The following is an 18423-nucleotide window of genomic DNA, read 5'->3' on the forward strand; positions in this document are numbered from 1 at the left end:
CTGAACCACTGATCCTACTTTTGTGCCTTAGCAACAAACGGGAAACCGTGAAAGACACTTGCGTTCTGCAATCACCACGTTTCCCGCTGTGCCTAAGAGGCCGCCATAAATCTTACTTGGAGATGCTTCCAGAGGTTGAAAGTCTTTAGAGGCGAAGGAGCCGTAGGCCCTAGGAACGTCTAGTTCTGCATTTCTCGGTACCGTTGAACTCCCCCAGGGAAAATACACGGTCTCCCTCAAGGCGTGTTCTGCATTTACAATTAAGGGCTTCAGTTCGCCCCGGCCCCCGCGTGGTTGGAGACGCGGGCGGCGCGGGGCGGGGCCTGCCGCCGGGGCGGGGCGCCCACGCCGCTACCGGTCCAGGCGGGCGGTGCCTCCCGGGGCCCTGGAGGCCGGGAGCGCGGCGTCGCTGCCGGCGCTCGCCCCGCCCCCGCGGCTTCCTCTCGCCTTTCCAGCTCGGCTCGTGCCGCTGCCCCCGGGGCTGCCGCCGAGCCCGGCCGGGGCGGCGCCCGCCTGCGCCATGCGGATCCCGCGCTCCGGGCCCGCGCCGGGCCTCTCTGTGCGGCGGCGGCGGCCGTGAGTAGGCGCGACGCGCTGGGGCGGACGCGGGCCGGCGCTCGGCGAGGACGCTCGCGATGGGGGACAGGTAATTCAGCCCGGGCCGGGCCGAGCCCAGGGCCGCGAGGCTCCCCGCCCCGGGATCCCGGGCTGGAGGGCCTCCACGTGGCCCCAGCTGAAGGTCCTTTTGCCTTTTGCACAGGTGGCTCCGGGTGACTGTCCTCCCCGGCTGCGTGGGCTGCAGGACCGTAGCCGTTCAGGCGTCCTGCACCGTGCGCGACATCAAGGAGCGCATCTTGGCCGAGACGGGCTTCCCGGTGTCGGAGCAGCGGCTGTGGCTCGGCGACAGGGAGGTATGGCCCGCCGATCCCTTCTCCTTAGTAGGACGCTGGGCCCGCCTCGGAGCTCGGGGTCATAGCGAGCGCATCCAGTAGCTATCAGTAGGCTCGCTGAGACGGAAACTGAACCGGTTTTATTCTTATGTCCTGGAAGGCAGATGCTCAGTTAATGGTCACCCTGGAAATAATGCTTTGTAAATAACATGAACAAAATCACACGGGCATGTTCTCATCATTAGCTGAAATTTTAATTGATTTACCATTTCAACATTTGTGTCACCCTGCCCCCTGCCCGCCCTTTTGTCTGAGTCTTCACTTCCTGAAATTAAGATAGTTTTTCGATGGGCATTATAGTCAGAGGGTTTTTGTTGTGGTTTACTTGTTTTGAAGTGACTTAACCATTACTCATGTTTTTCCCAATTGTGTTGTACATTAAGCTGGGATAATTTTCACCTTTAATGTCTTAGAAGTTTCCCCTCAGTTTTGAATCATAGAAATTTAGGGCTGAAAGGATCTTCAGACTATGTTATAGAAGCTGTTATTTTGAGGAATACATTCTCATGAAAACTTCTGGGCTGCAAATGAATGAGATCAAAACTTTGGAAGATAGCAGTATTTCATATTGTCATATATATCCTTTAAGGTTAGTGAAAAAACTAAATTTTCTCAAAGGAGGAGTTAAATTTTTACTGAGAATTAACTTATTCTTTGATCCTAAAAATTTATTCACTTTTTATGAGATAAAAGATCATTTCCAGGATTTAAAAGAGGTAAAAATGTTAAACAAATATATAAGGAATACTGAGCCATACAGAATAACGTTTCAAGTGTTGCATTTGTGTTCAATACAAACACTGGTGAAGTACTTGATACCTGTGATTTTTAATCCCTCAGTGTAATATTGACCTGTGTACCTGGGTCCGTACCATGGTTTCTTGACCACTGAGACACAGATTTCCAGTTAAACTGCTCTTATGTTCCTACACAGCTCAGCCCTCCTTACCAGCTCCCCAAAGTTTGGTGGCATGCGGACAGTGACTTGATTGAGGACTTTGGATAGAATTGAGGAGCAAAGCTTGTCATTCTTACTTCTTTTTCTGGGCCCATCTCTGTCCCTTCCTGTGTATACTCTTCTAGTTCTATGCCCCCTTCTTCGGTTACTCCTCTGGGTCTGCTTTGTCATTTTGTCCCTTACGTGTGGTCCTACCAACAGGCTCAGTCGTGGCTCAGTCTTGCCATTAGAAGTGTTTTTGGAGCTATCTGTGCAAAGCATTGATGGTGGAAGGTGAATGTGGCTGTGGGGCATAGAGTGTTTCCGATTGAGTGGATGGGTGGGTGGGGGTCTGGTTAGGAAACTTGTGCTGTCCTGAGCTAGGGAGGTTCTAGATTCTGACTATAGAGGTGAAACTGGAAGGAAAGGATGTACAGGAGACTTTGTAATATAATTATGGCAGTTTGGTACCAAATGGGTGTGCATGTGTGTATGCTTGTGTGTATGTGTGCAGTGTAATGGGGTAGATGTAGAATAAGACAGAAGGTCTTGCCCAGGATATTCACAAGCCTTGAGTCAGACCCAGAAATAATGGAATTCTGAATATGTCAGGGTAGGCAGGAAACAAAAGCTGTTGAGGACTCCTTGTCACTCACTGGTTTTGGTTGGTACTGGACAAAGTAAGCAGTAGACACTTACCCAGTCCTCCATCTTTCTGGGTCTACCATCCCTTTCTCCTTATCTCTTTTGTTTCCCTGGCCTGGAAATGGAATTTTTAAGTTCTTCACTTTACCTCCTGTCTCATGAAGAGACTGAAGCTATTCATTATAGCTGTGCATCTTCCTGATCTTTTTTCCTCTTTTTTTTTTTTTTTTTAAAGATTTTTTATTTATTTATTGACAGAGAGACAGCGAGAGCAGGAACACAAGCAGGGGGCATGGGAGAGGGAGAAGCAGGCTTCCCGCCGAGCAGGGAGCCGGATGCGGGGCTTGATCCCAGGACCCTGGGATCATGACCTGAGCCGAAGGCAGACGCTAAGGACTGAGCCACCCAGGTGCCCCTTCCTTTTTCCTCTTGTACCAAATGTGGTCGAGCGTCAAATCAGGAGCTTTGGATTATTACTTAACTTTCCTGTCTCTTAATTGATCAAAAAATGTCCTTTCTGTCAACTCTTGAATCTTAGAACCTGTGTCCTTGCCACTGAACAAAGGAAGAAGTGTCAGGAGAGCCAATTGTAATTAATACTGTATTGTTTGCATAGTAATTTGGAAAGAGTTATTGTTTCATAGTAAATGAAAATGAGCATCTCTGAGGTTTTTGAGGGAGGTTGAGGCTGGCATGGACAGAGATCCAGATGTTCAAATCATTTTACAATCACTCTGTTTTAAAATATATGTATAAAGACTGAAACGGGCAACTTTTAAGATTTCATTGCCTTGGAGATGAATAGGACTAGTGTGACTTTGCTCGGTTGGAGTGATTGTGGGTTTAGGAAGAAGAGAGGCCCAAGCAAAATCCCTTAATCTTGGCACTTAGGAGGAGAAAGCTGATAGCACTGCTGAGTTCAGTTATCTGTGCCGCTTGATTTCTCTTTGGGAGAATCACTTGCCTGTAGATAGGTCACTGATTACAGTCCACCAAAAGCATTCACAGTCAGACTCACATAGCTGGTTACATCTGTTTTTACTAACATGATTCTGCTCTGTGTCTTCTTCCTTTTCAAGTCTTCTTTAAGACCTGGAGACTTCTTCCTGCAATAAAAATTTCCTTCCTTCCTCCTGTCCTGCCTTTCTTTCTTTATATATACCTTAGCTATTAATAAATTGGACCAGTAATCCTTGGCTTATGCATGGCTCTCTTTCAGTAATTAATCAGTTAGTTAATTAACTAACAATAGAATGAACAACCAAGGTGACATCCTCCAACTGAAGAACGGGAACACTGTTGATAGTTTATATTTACCTCTGCTTCTCCTCCCCAGCCTGTGTGCCTTTCTTTTTTCCTTTACCCCTTCGTGTTTATTATTTTGTTGCCTGTTTATGTAGTTGTTTTAATAGTTTTATCTTAAGTGTGTGTATGTATGTGTGTATATAATGTACACCTATGTACATATATATCTATATATGTGTATGTGTATGTCTATAAATATATGACCTGAATGATACACTGTTTACTTTTAGTTGTTTATGAATTTTATAAGAAGCTTGTTATTCCATATGTAGTAACCTGGAATAAGCTTTTTTCACTCAGCATTATGTTATGAATATTCACCCTAAGTTATGTGCAGTTTAGTTAATCCATTTTTCTTTGCTATATGATATTCCACTGTATTAATATGTTATGGAATTGGGTTGTTTCTAAAATTTTTGTGGTTAACAACCCAAAATAATTACTGTTTTTAATCCATATCTTCTGTGCAGGGAGTTTTTTCAGGCTTGCTTTAAAGATTCAGTGGGAATATGTATATGAAAGTGCTTTATAAGCTGGGAACTGTCACAACGTGCTCAGATATATATTTTAGAAATGGGGACTAGAATGATGATATATAGAAAGTAAGGAGACCAGAGGAGTGATTATAAAAATCCAAGAAATATTGGGAGTCTGAGCAATTGGAAATGAGAGAACAAGTTAGGTCTGAGAGAAATTGAGGATGGACTTGCTGGAACCTGGAGGGTAGTTGGATATGTGGTTTGCAGAGAGAGAGACCTTCTCCCCACGTTCCCTCTAAAGTGAATAGGTAGAAGGTGCTACTGTTAATTGAGTTACAAAGTAAAAATGAGCGATAAGGGTTTGGAAGGAAATCCAGTGAGGTCACTTTTGACAGGTTGAACTTTAGGAACCTTGAAAGGTATCAGTGTGGGATGGGTGGTAGACAGTTGGAAATACTGAATTTTTGTTATAGTAAATGATGTCATTCACACCCTGTTGAGGAGTGTAAGTTACGAAGGTGATTCTTCAGGTGAGCTTTTGAGTAATGTTTTGCAGACCATTGACCTGTGGGAGGTCATTCCATAGTAGCACTTGAGTGGACTTCTGGGGAGAAGATCGATCTGGCTTTGGCTTCTGAGCAGTACACTTTGGAAATGTGAAAGGAATGATTTTATTTATTTTAATGATCCTGATTCATCATAAAAAATTTACTTTTTTATTTTTTTTAAAATAATTTTATTTGAGAGAGAGAGTGAGAGAAAGAGAGCACAAGCAGGGTGAAGGGCAGAGAGAGAAGCAGACATCCCGCTGAGCGGGGAGCCCCATGTGGGGCTCTATCCTGGAACTCTGGGATCATGACCTGAGCCGAAGGCAGATGCTTAACCGACTGAGCCACCCAGGGGTCCCAAAAATTTTAAGTTATTTTAAAGCAGATCTTTATTTGTAATTATTTAGGAAAAATTCTTTAGGTTTAAGTTAAAATCCTTTAGGTTAAGAAAAATCCTTTTAGTTAAATAGAATTGTTGACTAAGTTTCTGTTTTTTGAAATACTCACTTCTCCAGAGCAACTTATTTCCTGATGAGAACAGTTAACAAGCATTATTTCTTAAGTGAAAAAAAAAATTAAGGTAGTTTCGAATGTACAGTTTTAGGAACAATATTGCTTTTCATACATTTTCTTTTCTTTTTTTCAGTTACCTGACTGGATCAGGATTGGAGATCTGACTTTCAAAAATGGTCATCTTTTTGTAAACCTTCAATCAAAAGGCTTGAAAGGGGGAGGTATTACATTGACTTTACCAGGCGCATATGCCATTTTTAGTTGCATAAAGATTATGTTTTAAAAGTGAAATGAAAGTATATTCCATGGGATGGGATGAGGGGGTATTCAGGCTGGAGGAAAGCAAGGGTGGATGGAGCTAGTGAATTATAAGAATGTGTGGGGTATCACACCCTATGCAGCAGAGTCCTGCTGGGTGGGGCTCGGTCCTGGTGGGCACTGTGCCAGAATGATGTTGATGAATTTGTAGTGGTGATTTCATTGCTTTAAGCACAGAGTTCTTTTTTAATGATATACACATATTTTTTTTTTTCTGTGCATCTGAGAAGTTAGTTTTTCTTTCCCCATCCTCTCTATACTTGCGTTTTACCACCTCTCTGAAGGCAACCGGGTCAGTCAGTTCTAAGAATCTCTTGGTTAGGAAATGCCTAAGGCTATTTGAACCAGACAGCCCCTGGGACATTGACTATGCCGATCTCTGAATAATCAGAACATTGGTTGAGTTTGAGATTATTAACACTCTCATAATAGACACCACTATCTCTGGCTTATTATTTAGTGGCAAAGTACCCACAAAGTGATGCCATTTATTTCATTTGCTTTGGAAAATGGCAACAATCCCTGTCCTCACCCCCCATGCCTTTTACTTTTGAATTAATCTTTTGTGATATATAGTCTGTTTTTGAACATTTTTTAAAACCTGAATTTTGTAGTTTAATTAAAAGTCTTGAGATTCGATAAATTGAGTCTGCTTTGCTTTCTACTGAGTCTCATTTAGTTTTTTGTACCTGAGTGCTGCAGTAAAATGTATGAAGTCATAACTTGTATAATTTTACTATGTCCTGGAACCAAATAACCTATTGGTAACAGTCATGGGATTTTTTTTCTAAATCATATTTTAAATGTGTTCTGTATTTTAGGTCGATTTGGTCAGACAACTCCACCACTTGTTGACTTTCTCAAGGACATTTTAAGAAGATATCCAGAAGGAGGGCAGATTCTTAAGGTAGGGCATGTGTTGTGTACATGTGTGAATTTACTTTGGTAAAACTGAGATGGAGTAAAATAAGTTGGAAATCCCAGTAGCGTTTAACTTTGTAAAAATTTTGTTTAGATTTAAATAGCAGTATTTCTTTCCCTCTATGCCTGCAGTGCATATGCTGGATGGGATGGGTTGAAAATGCAGCCATTGTAAATACATGAGGTTTCAGAGGCAGAGGAACTCATTAGGTTGTTGTGTGCTGTGATCAAGCGCAGTGTTGCTCTAAGAACACTCTTTCTGTCACTTTATGTAAGTATATAATGTAATTTTATAAATGGTATGTGAAACATCTTGCAGAGCCTTTATAAACCAGGCAGTTGACCAGACGAACAAAATAATGCAAAACCCACATTCAGGGGCCATGAACACATTCGACCCCTGGACTTAGAGGTTTGCCTTTTAGGAGAATTTATTTCATAGGATAATGATTTTAGTTATTTGTTTCTATTTACAATGTATTCTTTTAGTTTGAATACACTCATTGAAAACCAAAAGAACCCCAAAACCTGAACAACCATAGAAGAAAGCAATAGTAGAAGATACAGCAAAAATTAGATTTTGTGTTTAAGCCTAATGAGGAAACTCCTTAATTAACCGTAAGAGTAGATCAACTATCATGCATTTTTCTTCTAGTTAATTTATTTAGTGTTTATTGCCTTTAACATCTTGGCCCTAATTTTATTTTCTAGTTTGGTTACCAAGTTTTTAGAGAGTAGGATTAGGTATATTTAATTGAATTTAAGTAGTCATAATCAGATAGGTGCTGATTAGGGGGATTGCTCCATCATTAGTGATTTTATTTTAAAACTTTTTTGTTTTTATTTTTTATTTTTATTTTTTTTGTTTCAGGAGTAGAATTTACTGATTCATCCCTTACATATAACATCCAGTGCTCCTCATAACAAATGCTTGCTTAATACCCACCACCCATTTAGCCCATCCTCTCACCCACATCCCTCCATCAACCCTGTTTATTCTCTATCATTAAGGGTCTCTTATGGTTTGTTTCCTTTTTTTCCCTTCCAACACATTCATCTGTTTTGTTTCCTAAATTTCACATATGAGTGAAATCATATGGTATTTGTCTTTCTCTGCCCGACTCATTTTGCTTAGCATGATACACTCTGGCTCCATGCATGTTGTTGCAAATGGCAAGATTTCATTCTTTTTGATGGCTGAGTAACATTCCATTGTATGAATATACCACATTTTCTTTATCCATTCATCAGTTGATGGACACTTGGGCTCTTTTAATAGTTTGGCTATTATTGATAATGCTGCTGTAAACATCGGAGTGCATGTATCCCTTCAAATCTACTTACGGATCCTTTGGGTAAATACCTAGTAGTGCTATTGCTGGATTGTAGGATAGTTCAATTTTTAACTTTTTTAAGGGACCTCCATACTGTTTTCCAGAGTGGCTGCACCAGTTTGCATTCCCACCAACAGTGTAGGAGGGTTCCCCTTTCTCATCCTCGGGAACATCTGTTGTTTCCTGTGTTTTTAATTTTAGCCATTCTGATTGGTGTGAGGTGGTATATCTTTGTGGTTTTGATTTGTATTTCCCTGATGATGAGTGATACGGAGCATGTTTTCATGTGTCTGTTAGCCATCTGGATGTCTTGGGAAAATGTCTACTCATGCCTTCTGCCGATTTCTTAACTGGATTATTTGTTTTTTGGGTGTTGAGTGATAAGTTCTTTATAGATTTTGGATGCTAACCCTTTATCAGGTATGTCATTTGCAAATATCTTCTCCCATTCCACGGGCTGCCTTTTAGTTTTGTTGACTGTTTCCTTTGCTGTGCAGCTTTTTATCTTGATGAAGTCCCAGTAGTTCATTTTTGCTTTTGTTTTCCTTTCCTCCGGCAACGTGTCTAGTAAGAAATTGCTACCGCTGAGATCAGAGAGGTTGCTGCCTGTGTTCTCTGCTAGGATTCTGATGGTTTCCTGTCTCACATTTAGGTCTTTCATCCATTTTGAATTTATTTTTGTGTATAGTGGAAGAAAGTGGTCCAGTTTCATTCTTCTGCATGTGGCTGTCCAATTTTCCCAACACCATTTGTTGAAGAGACTGTCTTTTTTCCATTGGATATTCTTTCCTGTTTTGTCAAAGATATTTGACCATATAGCTGTGGGTCCATTTCTGGGTTTTCTATTCTGTTCCATTGATCTGTGTCTGTTCTTGTGCCAGTACCATACTGTCTTGATGACTACAGTTTTGTAATAGAGCTTGATGTTCGGAATTGTGATGTTTCCAGCTTTGGTTTTCTTTTTCAACATTATTTTGGTTATTTGGGGTCTTTTCTGGTTCCATACAAAAATGGTGATGGTGGGGTGCCTGGGTGACTCAGTCAGTTGAGCGTCTTGGTTTGGCTCAGGTCATGATCTCAGGGTTGTGTGATTAAGCCTTGTGTTGGGCTCCGAGCTCAATGGGGAGTCTGCTTGTGTTTCTCTCCCTCTCCCAACTCACGTGTGTGCACACACTCTCATTCTAAAATAAATAAACCTTAAAAAAATGCTGGTGATATTTTGATAGGGATTGCATTAAATGTGTAGATTGCTTTGGGTAGTATTGACATTTTAATAATGTTTGTTCTTCCAGCCCATGAGCATGGAATTTTTTCCCATTTCTTTGTGTCCACTTCAATTTCTTTTGTAAGTGTTCTATAGTTTTCAGAGTACAGATCTTTTACCTCTTTGGTTAAGTTTATTCCTAGGTATCTTATGGTTTTGGGTGCAATTATAAATGGAATTGATTCCTTGATTTCTTTTTCTGCTGCTTCATTATTGGTGTATAGAAATGCAACATTGATTTTATATCCTGTGACTTTGCTGAGTTCATGTATTCTAGCAATTTTTTTTGCAGAGTCTTTCGGATTTTCTACATAGAGTATCTTGTCTGTAAATAGTGAAAGTTTGACTTCTTCCTTGCCAGGTTAGATGCCTTTTATTTCTTTGTGTTGTCTGATTGCTGAGCCTAAGACTTCCAGTACTATGTTAAATAGTCATGGTGAGAGGGGCCATCCCTGTCTTGTTCCTAACTATAGGGGAAAATCTCTCAGTTTTTCCCCATTGAGGATGATATTAGCTGTGGGTCTTTGGTATATGGCCTTTATGATGTTGAGGTATATTCCATCTGTCCCTACTTTGTTGAGGGTTTTTATCAAGAATGGCTGCTGTATGGGCGCCTGGGTGGCTCAGTTGGTTAAGCGACTGCCTTCGGCTCAGGTCATGATCCCAGAGTCCTGGGATTGAGTCCCGCATCGGGCTCCCTGCTCAGCAGGGGGTCTGCTTCTCTCTCTGACCCTCTTCCCTCTTGTGCTCTCTGTCTCTCATTCTCTCTCTCAAATAAATAAATAAAAATCTTTAAAAAAAAAAAAAAAGAATGGCTGCTGTATTTTGTCAAATGCTTTTTCTGCATCTGTTGAGAGTACCATATGGTTTTATCCTTTCTTTCATTAATGTGGTATATCACATGGTTTGATTTGCGGATATTGAACCACCCCTGCAGCCCAGGAATAAATCCCACTTGATCGTGGTGAATAATTCTTTTAATGTATTGTTGGATCCTATTAGCTAGTATCTTGTTGAGAATTTTTGTATCCATTTTCATCAGGGATATTGGCCTGTAATTCTTTTTTTTAATGGGGTCTTTGTCTGATTTTAATCAAAGTAAAGCTGGCCTCAGAGTTTGGAAGTTTTCCTTCCATTTCTATATTTTGGAACAGTTTTAAAATAATAGGTATTAATTCTTCTTTGAATGTCTGATAGAATTCCTCTGGGAAGCCATCTAGCCCTGGACTTTTGTTTGTTGGGAGATTTTTGATTAGTGATTCAATTTCTTTGCTGGTTATGGATCTGTTCAAATTTTCTATTTCTTCCTGTTTCAGTTTTGGTAGTTTGTATGTTTCTAGGCATATGTCCATTTCTTCTAGATTACTGAGTTTGTTGGCATATACTTTTTCATAATATTCTCATAATTGTTTGTATTTCTGTGGTGTTGGTTCTGATCTCTCCTCTTTCATTTGTGATTTTATTTATTTGGGTCCTTTCTCTTCTCTTTTTGATAAGTCTGGCTAGGGATTTATTAATTTTATTAATTCTTTCAAAGAACAGCCCTTATTTTCATTGATCTGTTCGTTTTTTTGTTTGTTTGTTTCTGTATCATTTATTTCTGCTCAATCTTTATTACTTCCCTTCTTCTGCTGGCATTAGGCTTTCTTTGCTGTTCTTTTCTACCTCTTTAAGGTGTAAGGTTAGTTTTTGTGAGACTTTTCTTGCTTCTTGAGGTAGTCCTATATTGCAATTTACTTCCCTTTTAGGATTGCCTTTGCTTTATCCCAAAGGTTCTGGACTGTCATGTTTTCATTTTCATTTGCTTTTGTGTATTTTTTAATTTCTTTTTTAATATCCTGGGTAACCCATTCATTCTTTAGTGGGATATTCTTTAATCTCCATTTTTTGTGGTCTTTCCAAATTTTTTCTTGTTGACTTCAAGTTTCATAGCATTGTGGTCTGAAAATATGCATGGTATCATCTCAGTCTTTTTCTACTGGTTGCGGCCTGATTTGTGACCCAGTATGTGATCTATTCTGGAGAAAGTTCTATGTGCACTCGAAGAGAATGTGTGTTCTGCTGCTGGATGAAATGTTCTGAATATATCTGTTAAGTTCATCTGGTCCAGTGTGTCATTCAAAGCCATTGTTTCCTCGTTGATTTTCTGCTTATATGATCTGTCCATTGATGTAAGCGGGGTGTTAAAGTCCCCTTACTGTTATTGTATTATTATCAATGATTTCCTTTATGTTTGTTATTAATTGATTTATATGTTTGGGTGCTCCCAAGTTGAGGGCATAAATATTTACAGTTGTTAGATCTTCTTGATGCATAGACCCCTTATTATGATATAATGCCCTTCTTCATCTCGTTACAGTCTTTGGTTTAAAATCTCTTTTGTCTGATATAAGTATGTCTACTCTGGCTTTCTTTGGTGACCATTAGCATGATAGATGCTTCTCCACACCCTCACTTTCAATCTGTAGGTGTCTTTAGGTCTAAAAGGAGTCTCTTGTAGGGTTTGCTGTTGGCATTGCCAGAGGATCAGTATAAGCTCTTCTTACTTCTTGTCTGTCCTCACCACTCCCTCCCCTCATTTAGGGTGAATAATACAGGGTGAATTATTGTGTTTTAAAGATCCATCCATTTAAAATATAACCACTTGATTTGGTTTGGTCTAAGCCAGAGCTTCTCCAGGCAGTTGTCATCTGTTGACTTTGCTTTAGACAAGGTCCACAATAAACAAGAGATAATATCTTGAGTTCAGGTTTGATGGTTATGGTGTTGGCTTTAAGAGTTGGACTCTGACATTATGTCAGAGCCTGGTGCTCCCTTCAAATGGACCAGAGCCCAGCCTGTTTTTGGTAGGCATGCCAAAGTGATGGGGGTTGTTGAGACTGAGGATTTTTTTGTGGCTACCTATGGTTATAAATCCTGTAGTTTGCTCTTTGCTTTCTACGTTGCAGAGGTGTGACCACCCATCCACCAAACAAGTAACACTACTACCTTCTTTGTGAGAAAGGAATGAGTCAGTCCTGACTGTGAAGAAGCTTTCAGCTTTAGTGCAGGGGAAAGACAGGTTCATAACCCAACTTCTCAAGAATGCAGAATACTAATCAGTACATACATACATGTTTCCAAAGAGAAAGTAAGTTGATAAGGAAGTGATAAAGAAAGGTCTGTATTTGGTAACTACTTTGAGAAGAAGGTATCTGTCCCAGAAACAGAACAATCCATGCTACTTTCAGAAATGGAGTACTTTCTTTTGAATGAAGGCTTTGGGTAGATTGTGAATAAGAGAGTTATAGTCTCAGGATTTGTACTGGGGACAAGGAGATAGGAAGTTAAAAATCGCATTTTAGGTGTATAATTGGAGAAGGACTCACAAGCTCTCAAGCATCCTCTCAATGCTTGTGGCAATTATTTGCAGTCATAGCCCCACTGGATTTAAAGGTAAAGATGCCAATTGTGGGTTTCTGTTACTTAAATGTAATTCTTTTTAAATGTTATAGGTAAATGGGCAGATGAGCAGATTACTGTAGTATTAAATATTATTTTTTGGTGTATTTCTTGATTAGGAATTAATTCAGAATGCAGAAGATGCGGGGGCCACCGAAGTTAAATTTTTATATGATGAAACTCGGTATGGAACGGAGACTCTTTGGTCAAAAGATATGGCACAATATCAGGGTAAGAATCGAGAATTAGGAACAAGGTTCATTTAATGTGTTAACAGGTAATTTTTAGTGTTTTACAATACTCTGATGAATGGTCTAATTACCATGCCTACTGCATTTCTTCGCATACTTAATTCCACTTTTTCAGATGTTTTTCTCTGCTTTTGATGGATGGGAGTCTGTAAGTCAGTATTTTTAGAGAACAGAGAGTAAAAATGTTGAAACTCAGAATAACAACGTAAACACATAAGCCTCTTATTCTATTCAGTGAACGTGAGTTATATTATTAGCAAGACAAAAGGACACCCTTTCCACATATGTAACACTTCTGTGCATTTTAGAAAGAAGTATTGTTTTCTACTTTTAGGGTACCCTTGACGTGTTTTAATGTGGGTTGGGAAGAAGGATTAAAGGAGACAAGGGAATAAGGACGATAAATGGAAGGACAGTAAGAGAACTATAACCAATCAACTCCTGATACCTCTGCCGTACTCTTTGACGTGCTGTGTTCAAAAGAATGTTAACTCTTAGTGCAACTTAAAAGTCAGTAGGATAATATATATGATACAGATGATTATATATGATTATATATAATAGAATGACTATATATGATGGAAGGTTATTGAAAATAAGAATGATTGATTCAGACTTCCCTGAACAGACTTTTAAAGAGGTGTATGTCCTATATTTTTGAAAAGATGTTTTATGATTTAGGAGAGTAATCAACATTAATTGTTAAATACCTGAACATTATATATTTAATATTTATTAGAGCTGATATATTCATTCTTTGGTCAGATTGTTATAGGCAAGTTGTACTTGTTTGTTGTGTGAAGACAGTGAGACCTAACACACCAGGAGGCTGCCATTCTAGCCCTGACCCCTCCTGCCTTGGTGATGGGGGCAGACCATCTCTCTACCGTTGTCCAGTTTTATAAAGAAAGGAGTGTCAAATCAGGTGTCCTGGTTTTAGGATTCCCTGATTTATTATAACTACTGTTGAAAGATACCAGGTGTGGAGAGGAGGCTCTTGTTTAGGTCCTGATCCTGCACAGGCCCACCACAAGGCATGTCTCCACTGGGCACCGGTTTGCCCAGCAACCACTCCAATCCCCATATATATGCACCATGATTAAGCAGATGGCTCGGCCCTGCTTAATTTCAGTCTGCTCACCTATAAATGGTAGTAAGAACAAAATCTGCCTCCAAGTTACTATTTTTTAAAGATTTTATTTTATTTTATTTTATTTTATTTTATTTTATTTTATTTTTTTAAAGATTTTATTTATTTATTTGACAGAGAGAGACACAGTGAGAGAGGAACACAAGCAGAGGAAGTGGAAGAGGGAGAGGCAGGCTTCCTGCCGAGCGGGGAGCCCGATGCAGGGCTCGATCCCAGAATGCTGGGATCATGACCTGAGCCGAAGGCAGGCGCTTAACGACTGAGCCACCCAGGCGCCCCTATTTTTTAAAGATTTTATTTGAGAGCGAGTGAGTGAGAGAGCACGTGAGTGAGCACAGAGGGAGTGGGAGAAGCAGATTGCTGAGCAGGGAGCCCGACGTGGGACTCTATCCCAGGACCCCAAGATCATGACCTGAGCAGAAGACAGATGCTTAACTGACTGAGCCACTCAGGTGCCCCTGCCTCCAAGTTATTTTGTGGATTAAATAGGCTCATCTGTGAAAATTTTATGTCTGGTGTCACACTGATATTAATATGTGTGTACTGTAGAGCTATAAAGGTGTGAGGAGATCCTAGAAGTGTTTTGCTTCAAACTCCTACCTAAAGTCTAGGATTTTTTGCTTCCAGCCTTGACTTCACCTCGTTTAAAAAAAAAAATACTTGAAACAAGATTATTTAACTGAATTTGGGTGTAAGTACAGTTGACTCTGGAAGAATGTGGGCGTTAGGGGCGCCTACCCCTGTGCAGTCAAAAATCTGTGTATAACTTCTGACTTCCCCACAACTTAACTACTAACAACCTACTATTGACCAGAAGCATCTTATCCATAACAGTCAATTTTTTTTTTTTTTTAAAGATTGTATTTATTTATTTGACAGAGAGAGACACAGCGAGAGAGGGAACACAAGCAGGGGGAGTGGGAGAGGGAGAAGCAGGCTTCCTGCAGAGCAGAGAGCCCGATGTGGGGCTCAATCCCAGGACCCTGGGATCATGACCTGAGCTGAAGGCAGACGCTTAACGACTGAGCCACCCAGGCGCCTCTGAATATTTTTTTTAAAGAATTTATTTGACAGAGAGAGACAAAGCAAGAGTGGGAACACAAGCAGGGGGAGTGGGAGAGGGAGAAGCAGGCTTCCCGCCGAGCAGGGAGCCCGATGCGGGGCTCCATCCCAGAACCCTGGGATCATGACCTGAGCTGAAGGCAGACGCTTAACGACTGAGACACCCAGGCACCCCCATAACATAGTCAATTAACACATATTTTGTCTGCTATATGTATTAGGTACTGTGTTCTTCCAATATGGTAAACTAGAGGAAAGAAAATGTTAAAATCATAAGAAAAAGAAAATACATTTACTGAAAAAAATCCGCGTATAATCTGTGCAGTTCAAACCTATGTTGTTCAAGGGTCAGCTGTATACTTAGAAGTAAGCTCCTTAAATTATTATCAGATGAGCTGATTTAAAATAAACTTGGGCACATAAAAGTAGGGAGAAATGATCTTTGATACCTTTATTTAACAATATTTGTTGAGGACCCTCCATGCTCTTGCATATTTGAGAATATCTTTCTCTTATGTTCAGATGTGAATGTTGTCTTAACTGGTATTATCTTCTTGGATCTTAGTTTTGTTTCCCTTTATTGATACTTAAATTTGCAAAAGAGAACTTTTCAGTCCACCTTGTTTTTGTTCTTTTTTATGTAATCGGATGACAAAAGACTCAATCTGTCAAATCAGGTGCATAGAAATGAGGAGATCTCACCCATTTTCACAGCAGTAAGGATTTCAAGGATGTGATTAATTAAGAGACACAGTGAAGGAAGTGTGGAGAAGTCTTGGATTTCCAGCACCTCCCACTAGGTCCATTCATGTGTTGGATACATGTGGGCCTAAGGTTAGCAGAGGTGGCCTCTGAGTGATGGACACAGGTCATCACCTACACAAAAGGAGCTATTGCATGTGCACGGTTTTCTCTGATAATTAAATAGCTTGTGACTTTTTCAGGGAGTTCTGTCTCATAAATCTGTAAATTCCAGGTTTACTTATAATAAGGAAGTTCTAAAAGCATCCACTAGACTCCTCTGCTAGCAGGTAGTGTTAGTGTGTTTGCCAGAGATCTGTCATCAGCATGTTTACAAGGAGATTTGGCTGGCTTCTCTCCCTCAGAACTCTCTCTCTCCCTCCCTCTCCCCCTATTCCTTTTCAAAAGGAGAAAGTAGATTGTAGGCCTGCTGCTCACCTTCCCTTCCCAGATAAATAACTTCTGTTCGAGAAAATTCTCTCAAGAGGTTTATTCTTTTGTTATTTCACTCTCAGAACCAAGAGGCACCTTTTCAATCAGGGTGGATTGGGGTATTTTAAAATTGACCTGCAAGATGGAGGTGGAGATTCAGTGAGATTCAAGATTAAATCGCCAGGATGAGTATGATTCCAGAATGAGGATAATCAGATAATACCGTGATTAAAATCTGAAATAAGAACTGGATTATGCCTGCTAGATACAGAAGCCAGTGAAGAGCGATGCATCCAGCTGCCTCATCCATTTGTCTGCTGGCTGAGGTGGGCTCATCTGAGTGCCACCTGGTTCAGTCACTGACTAGCCCGTGTGTCACACGTGCTCCAGAAGCCTGCATGCACGTGTGTTAGGTGCGCTCTGGGAGCCAGTGTACAGAGCAGTTCCACGAACAGGGGTGTTTGCTGCCTGTGTCCTTCTTTTTAGGAGCTCACTGATGGGGTCTGATGGGAGACAGGTAACCTTGGAGAGTGAGGTTTTGAGGAGGAAATTCTTCTTCATTAGAAGCACTACTTTGTTTGAATTTGTAAGAACATGCATCTGTTTTGTAACTTGACAGATGTTTTCTAAAAGCAGCTGGGCCGCAGAGGGTTTTTGGGTTGACAGTGGGAAGGAAGGGAGGTCTTCCTCCAGGCTGGCAGCTCTGCTTTCCTCCTGGCATGCCGGGTTTCGTAGTGTGTTCCCTGCTGGATTTTTAATTCCCTTCCATAGACCTTCTAGTTATGTAAGTTCTTTCTGGATTCTGGCAGAGGTTCACTCTCAGTCCTGGTGTTCAGTGTTGTGAGGTTTTGTGGTCCCTGTTTCTGTGTCTTCATAGGTATTTTTAATGGACGTTTGGAGTAGGCAGAACCAGACACTGTTCACCAGATGCCGTTTCAGACCAGCTACAGTTAGCTGTTGGCAATTAGGATACTTATTTTATTAGGAGAACTATAACAATATTTTGCTAATCATAAATACTTAACATGTCATATACCATAGTCACAGTATGATTACAACAGTCACAGTATCTGACTGTTTCGGGGTTTACTCTGGTAGCATTTGCTGGGCCCTCATTTGCATTGTGTCATTTGAGCCTCCACACTTCTTTGTGAGACGATACTGTTCTCGTCCTTATTTTACAGACGAGCAGATGGAGACACTGAGCCTTACAGACTTTTGTTTGCTGGAAGTGATGAGCTGGTAATGGTAGAGCTGGGTCTGAAATCCGGAGTCTGCTTCAGCCACTGCGTGCTCCTCCTCAGCCCTTGGCAGTCTTGGCTACTTTCCTGTCCATTCTTAGTCTGTTACATACAGCACCAGGCCATTTTTGTAAAACAAGCTATAGCCAACATCCCCATATCTGAGCTTGAATTTACAGGTGTGTGAAGAGAGGCTTCTGGGGGTGCTGGAAGGTTCTCTGTGTTCATTTGGATGAAGGTTCCACAGGTTTATTCGCTTTGTAAGAATTCATCAAGCTGTGCACTTAAGATCTTTGCACTTCATTGTATGTGTGTTATACTTCAGTAACTTTTTAAAAGAACAATGTTTTTTTTTTAAAGATTTTATTTATTGAGAGAGAGAGCGTGCACATGTCCGCACGCGTGCATGAGTGGGGGGGAGGGGCAGAGGGAGAAGCAGACTCCCCGCTGAGCAGGGAGCCCCACAAGGGACTCGATCCCAGAATCTGAGATCATGACCTGAGCTGAAGGCAGATGCTTAACCAACTGAGCCACCAGGCGCCCCAAAAGAATTATAAGTTAATTATTTTTAAATACGTTGAATTCCTATAGTTGAACATATTCAAAGAATGTTAAGATTCTGAAGTTTCAAAAAGTGATGCATTTTGAATTATAAATTCACATTATAAATTCAAATATTTTGAATTACAGAGATAACCTTTTAAAAGAGCTACTTTGAAGACAGGAGAGTATTATTCTGAAGTGCTGATTTTAAAATTTGTCACATTAATGATTCTTTTAGTTATACAGGTAATGCCTTACATAGAAGAATCCAGAGGCTGACAAAAACAAACAGGGTGATTATTAACATGACTAAAGGATTATTTTTCTCTTTATGAAATAATATATTAA

At 40.5% G+C, this 18423-nt stretch overlaps 1 protein-coding gene across 1 annotated transcript in view; it reads left to right on the top strand.

The window, feature by feature from the left end:
- The first annotated feature begins 417 nt into the window (after nucleotides 1-417).
- SACS (sacsin molecular chaperone) overlaps nucleotides 418-18423 on the top strand; it is a 47774-nt gene continuing 29768 nt past the window's right edge. Inside the window, exons 1-5 of the mRNA XM_045869184.3 lie at nucleotides 418-646; nucleotides 761-911; nucleotides 5511-5598; nucleotides 6517-6602; nucleotides 12775-12886. Of these exons, the coding sequence (XP_045725140.2) occupies nucleotides 636-646; nucleotides 761-911; nucleotides 5511-5598; nucleotides 6517-6602; nucleotides 12775-12886 (448 nt within the window). The 5' untranslated portion in view covers nucleotides 418-635. The remainder of the gene's footprint in view (nucleotides 647-760; nucleotides 912-5510; nucleotides 5599-6516; nucleotides 6603-12774; nucleotides 12887-18423) is intronic.

The sequence above is a fragment of the Mirounga angustirostris genome, unplaced genomic scaffold (genome assembly GCF_029215605.1).
Source record: "Mirounga angustirostris isolate CCGP_5_RB_7025 unplaced genomic scaffold, mMirAng1.0.hap1 SCAF_3, whole genome shotgun sequence".
NCBI classification, from domain to species: Eukaryota; Metazoa; Chordata; class Mammalia; order Carnivora; family Phocidae; genus Mirounga; species Mirounga angustirostris.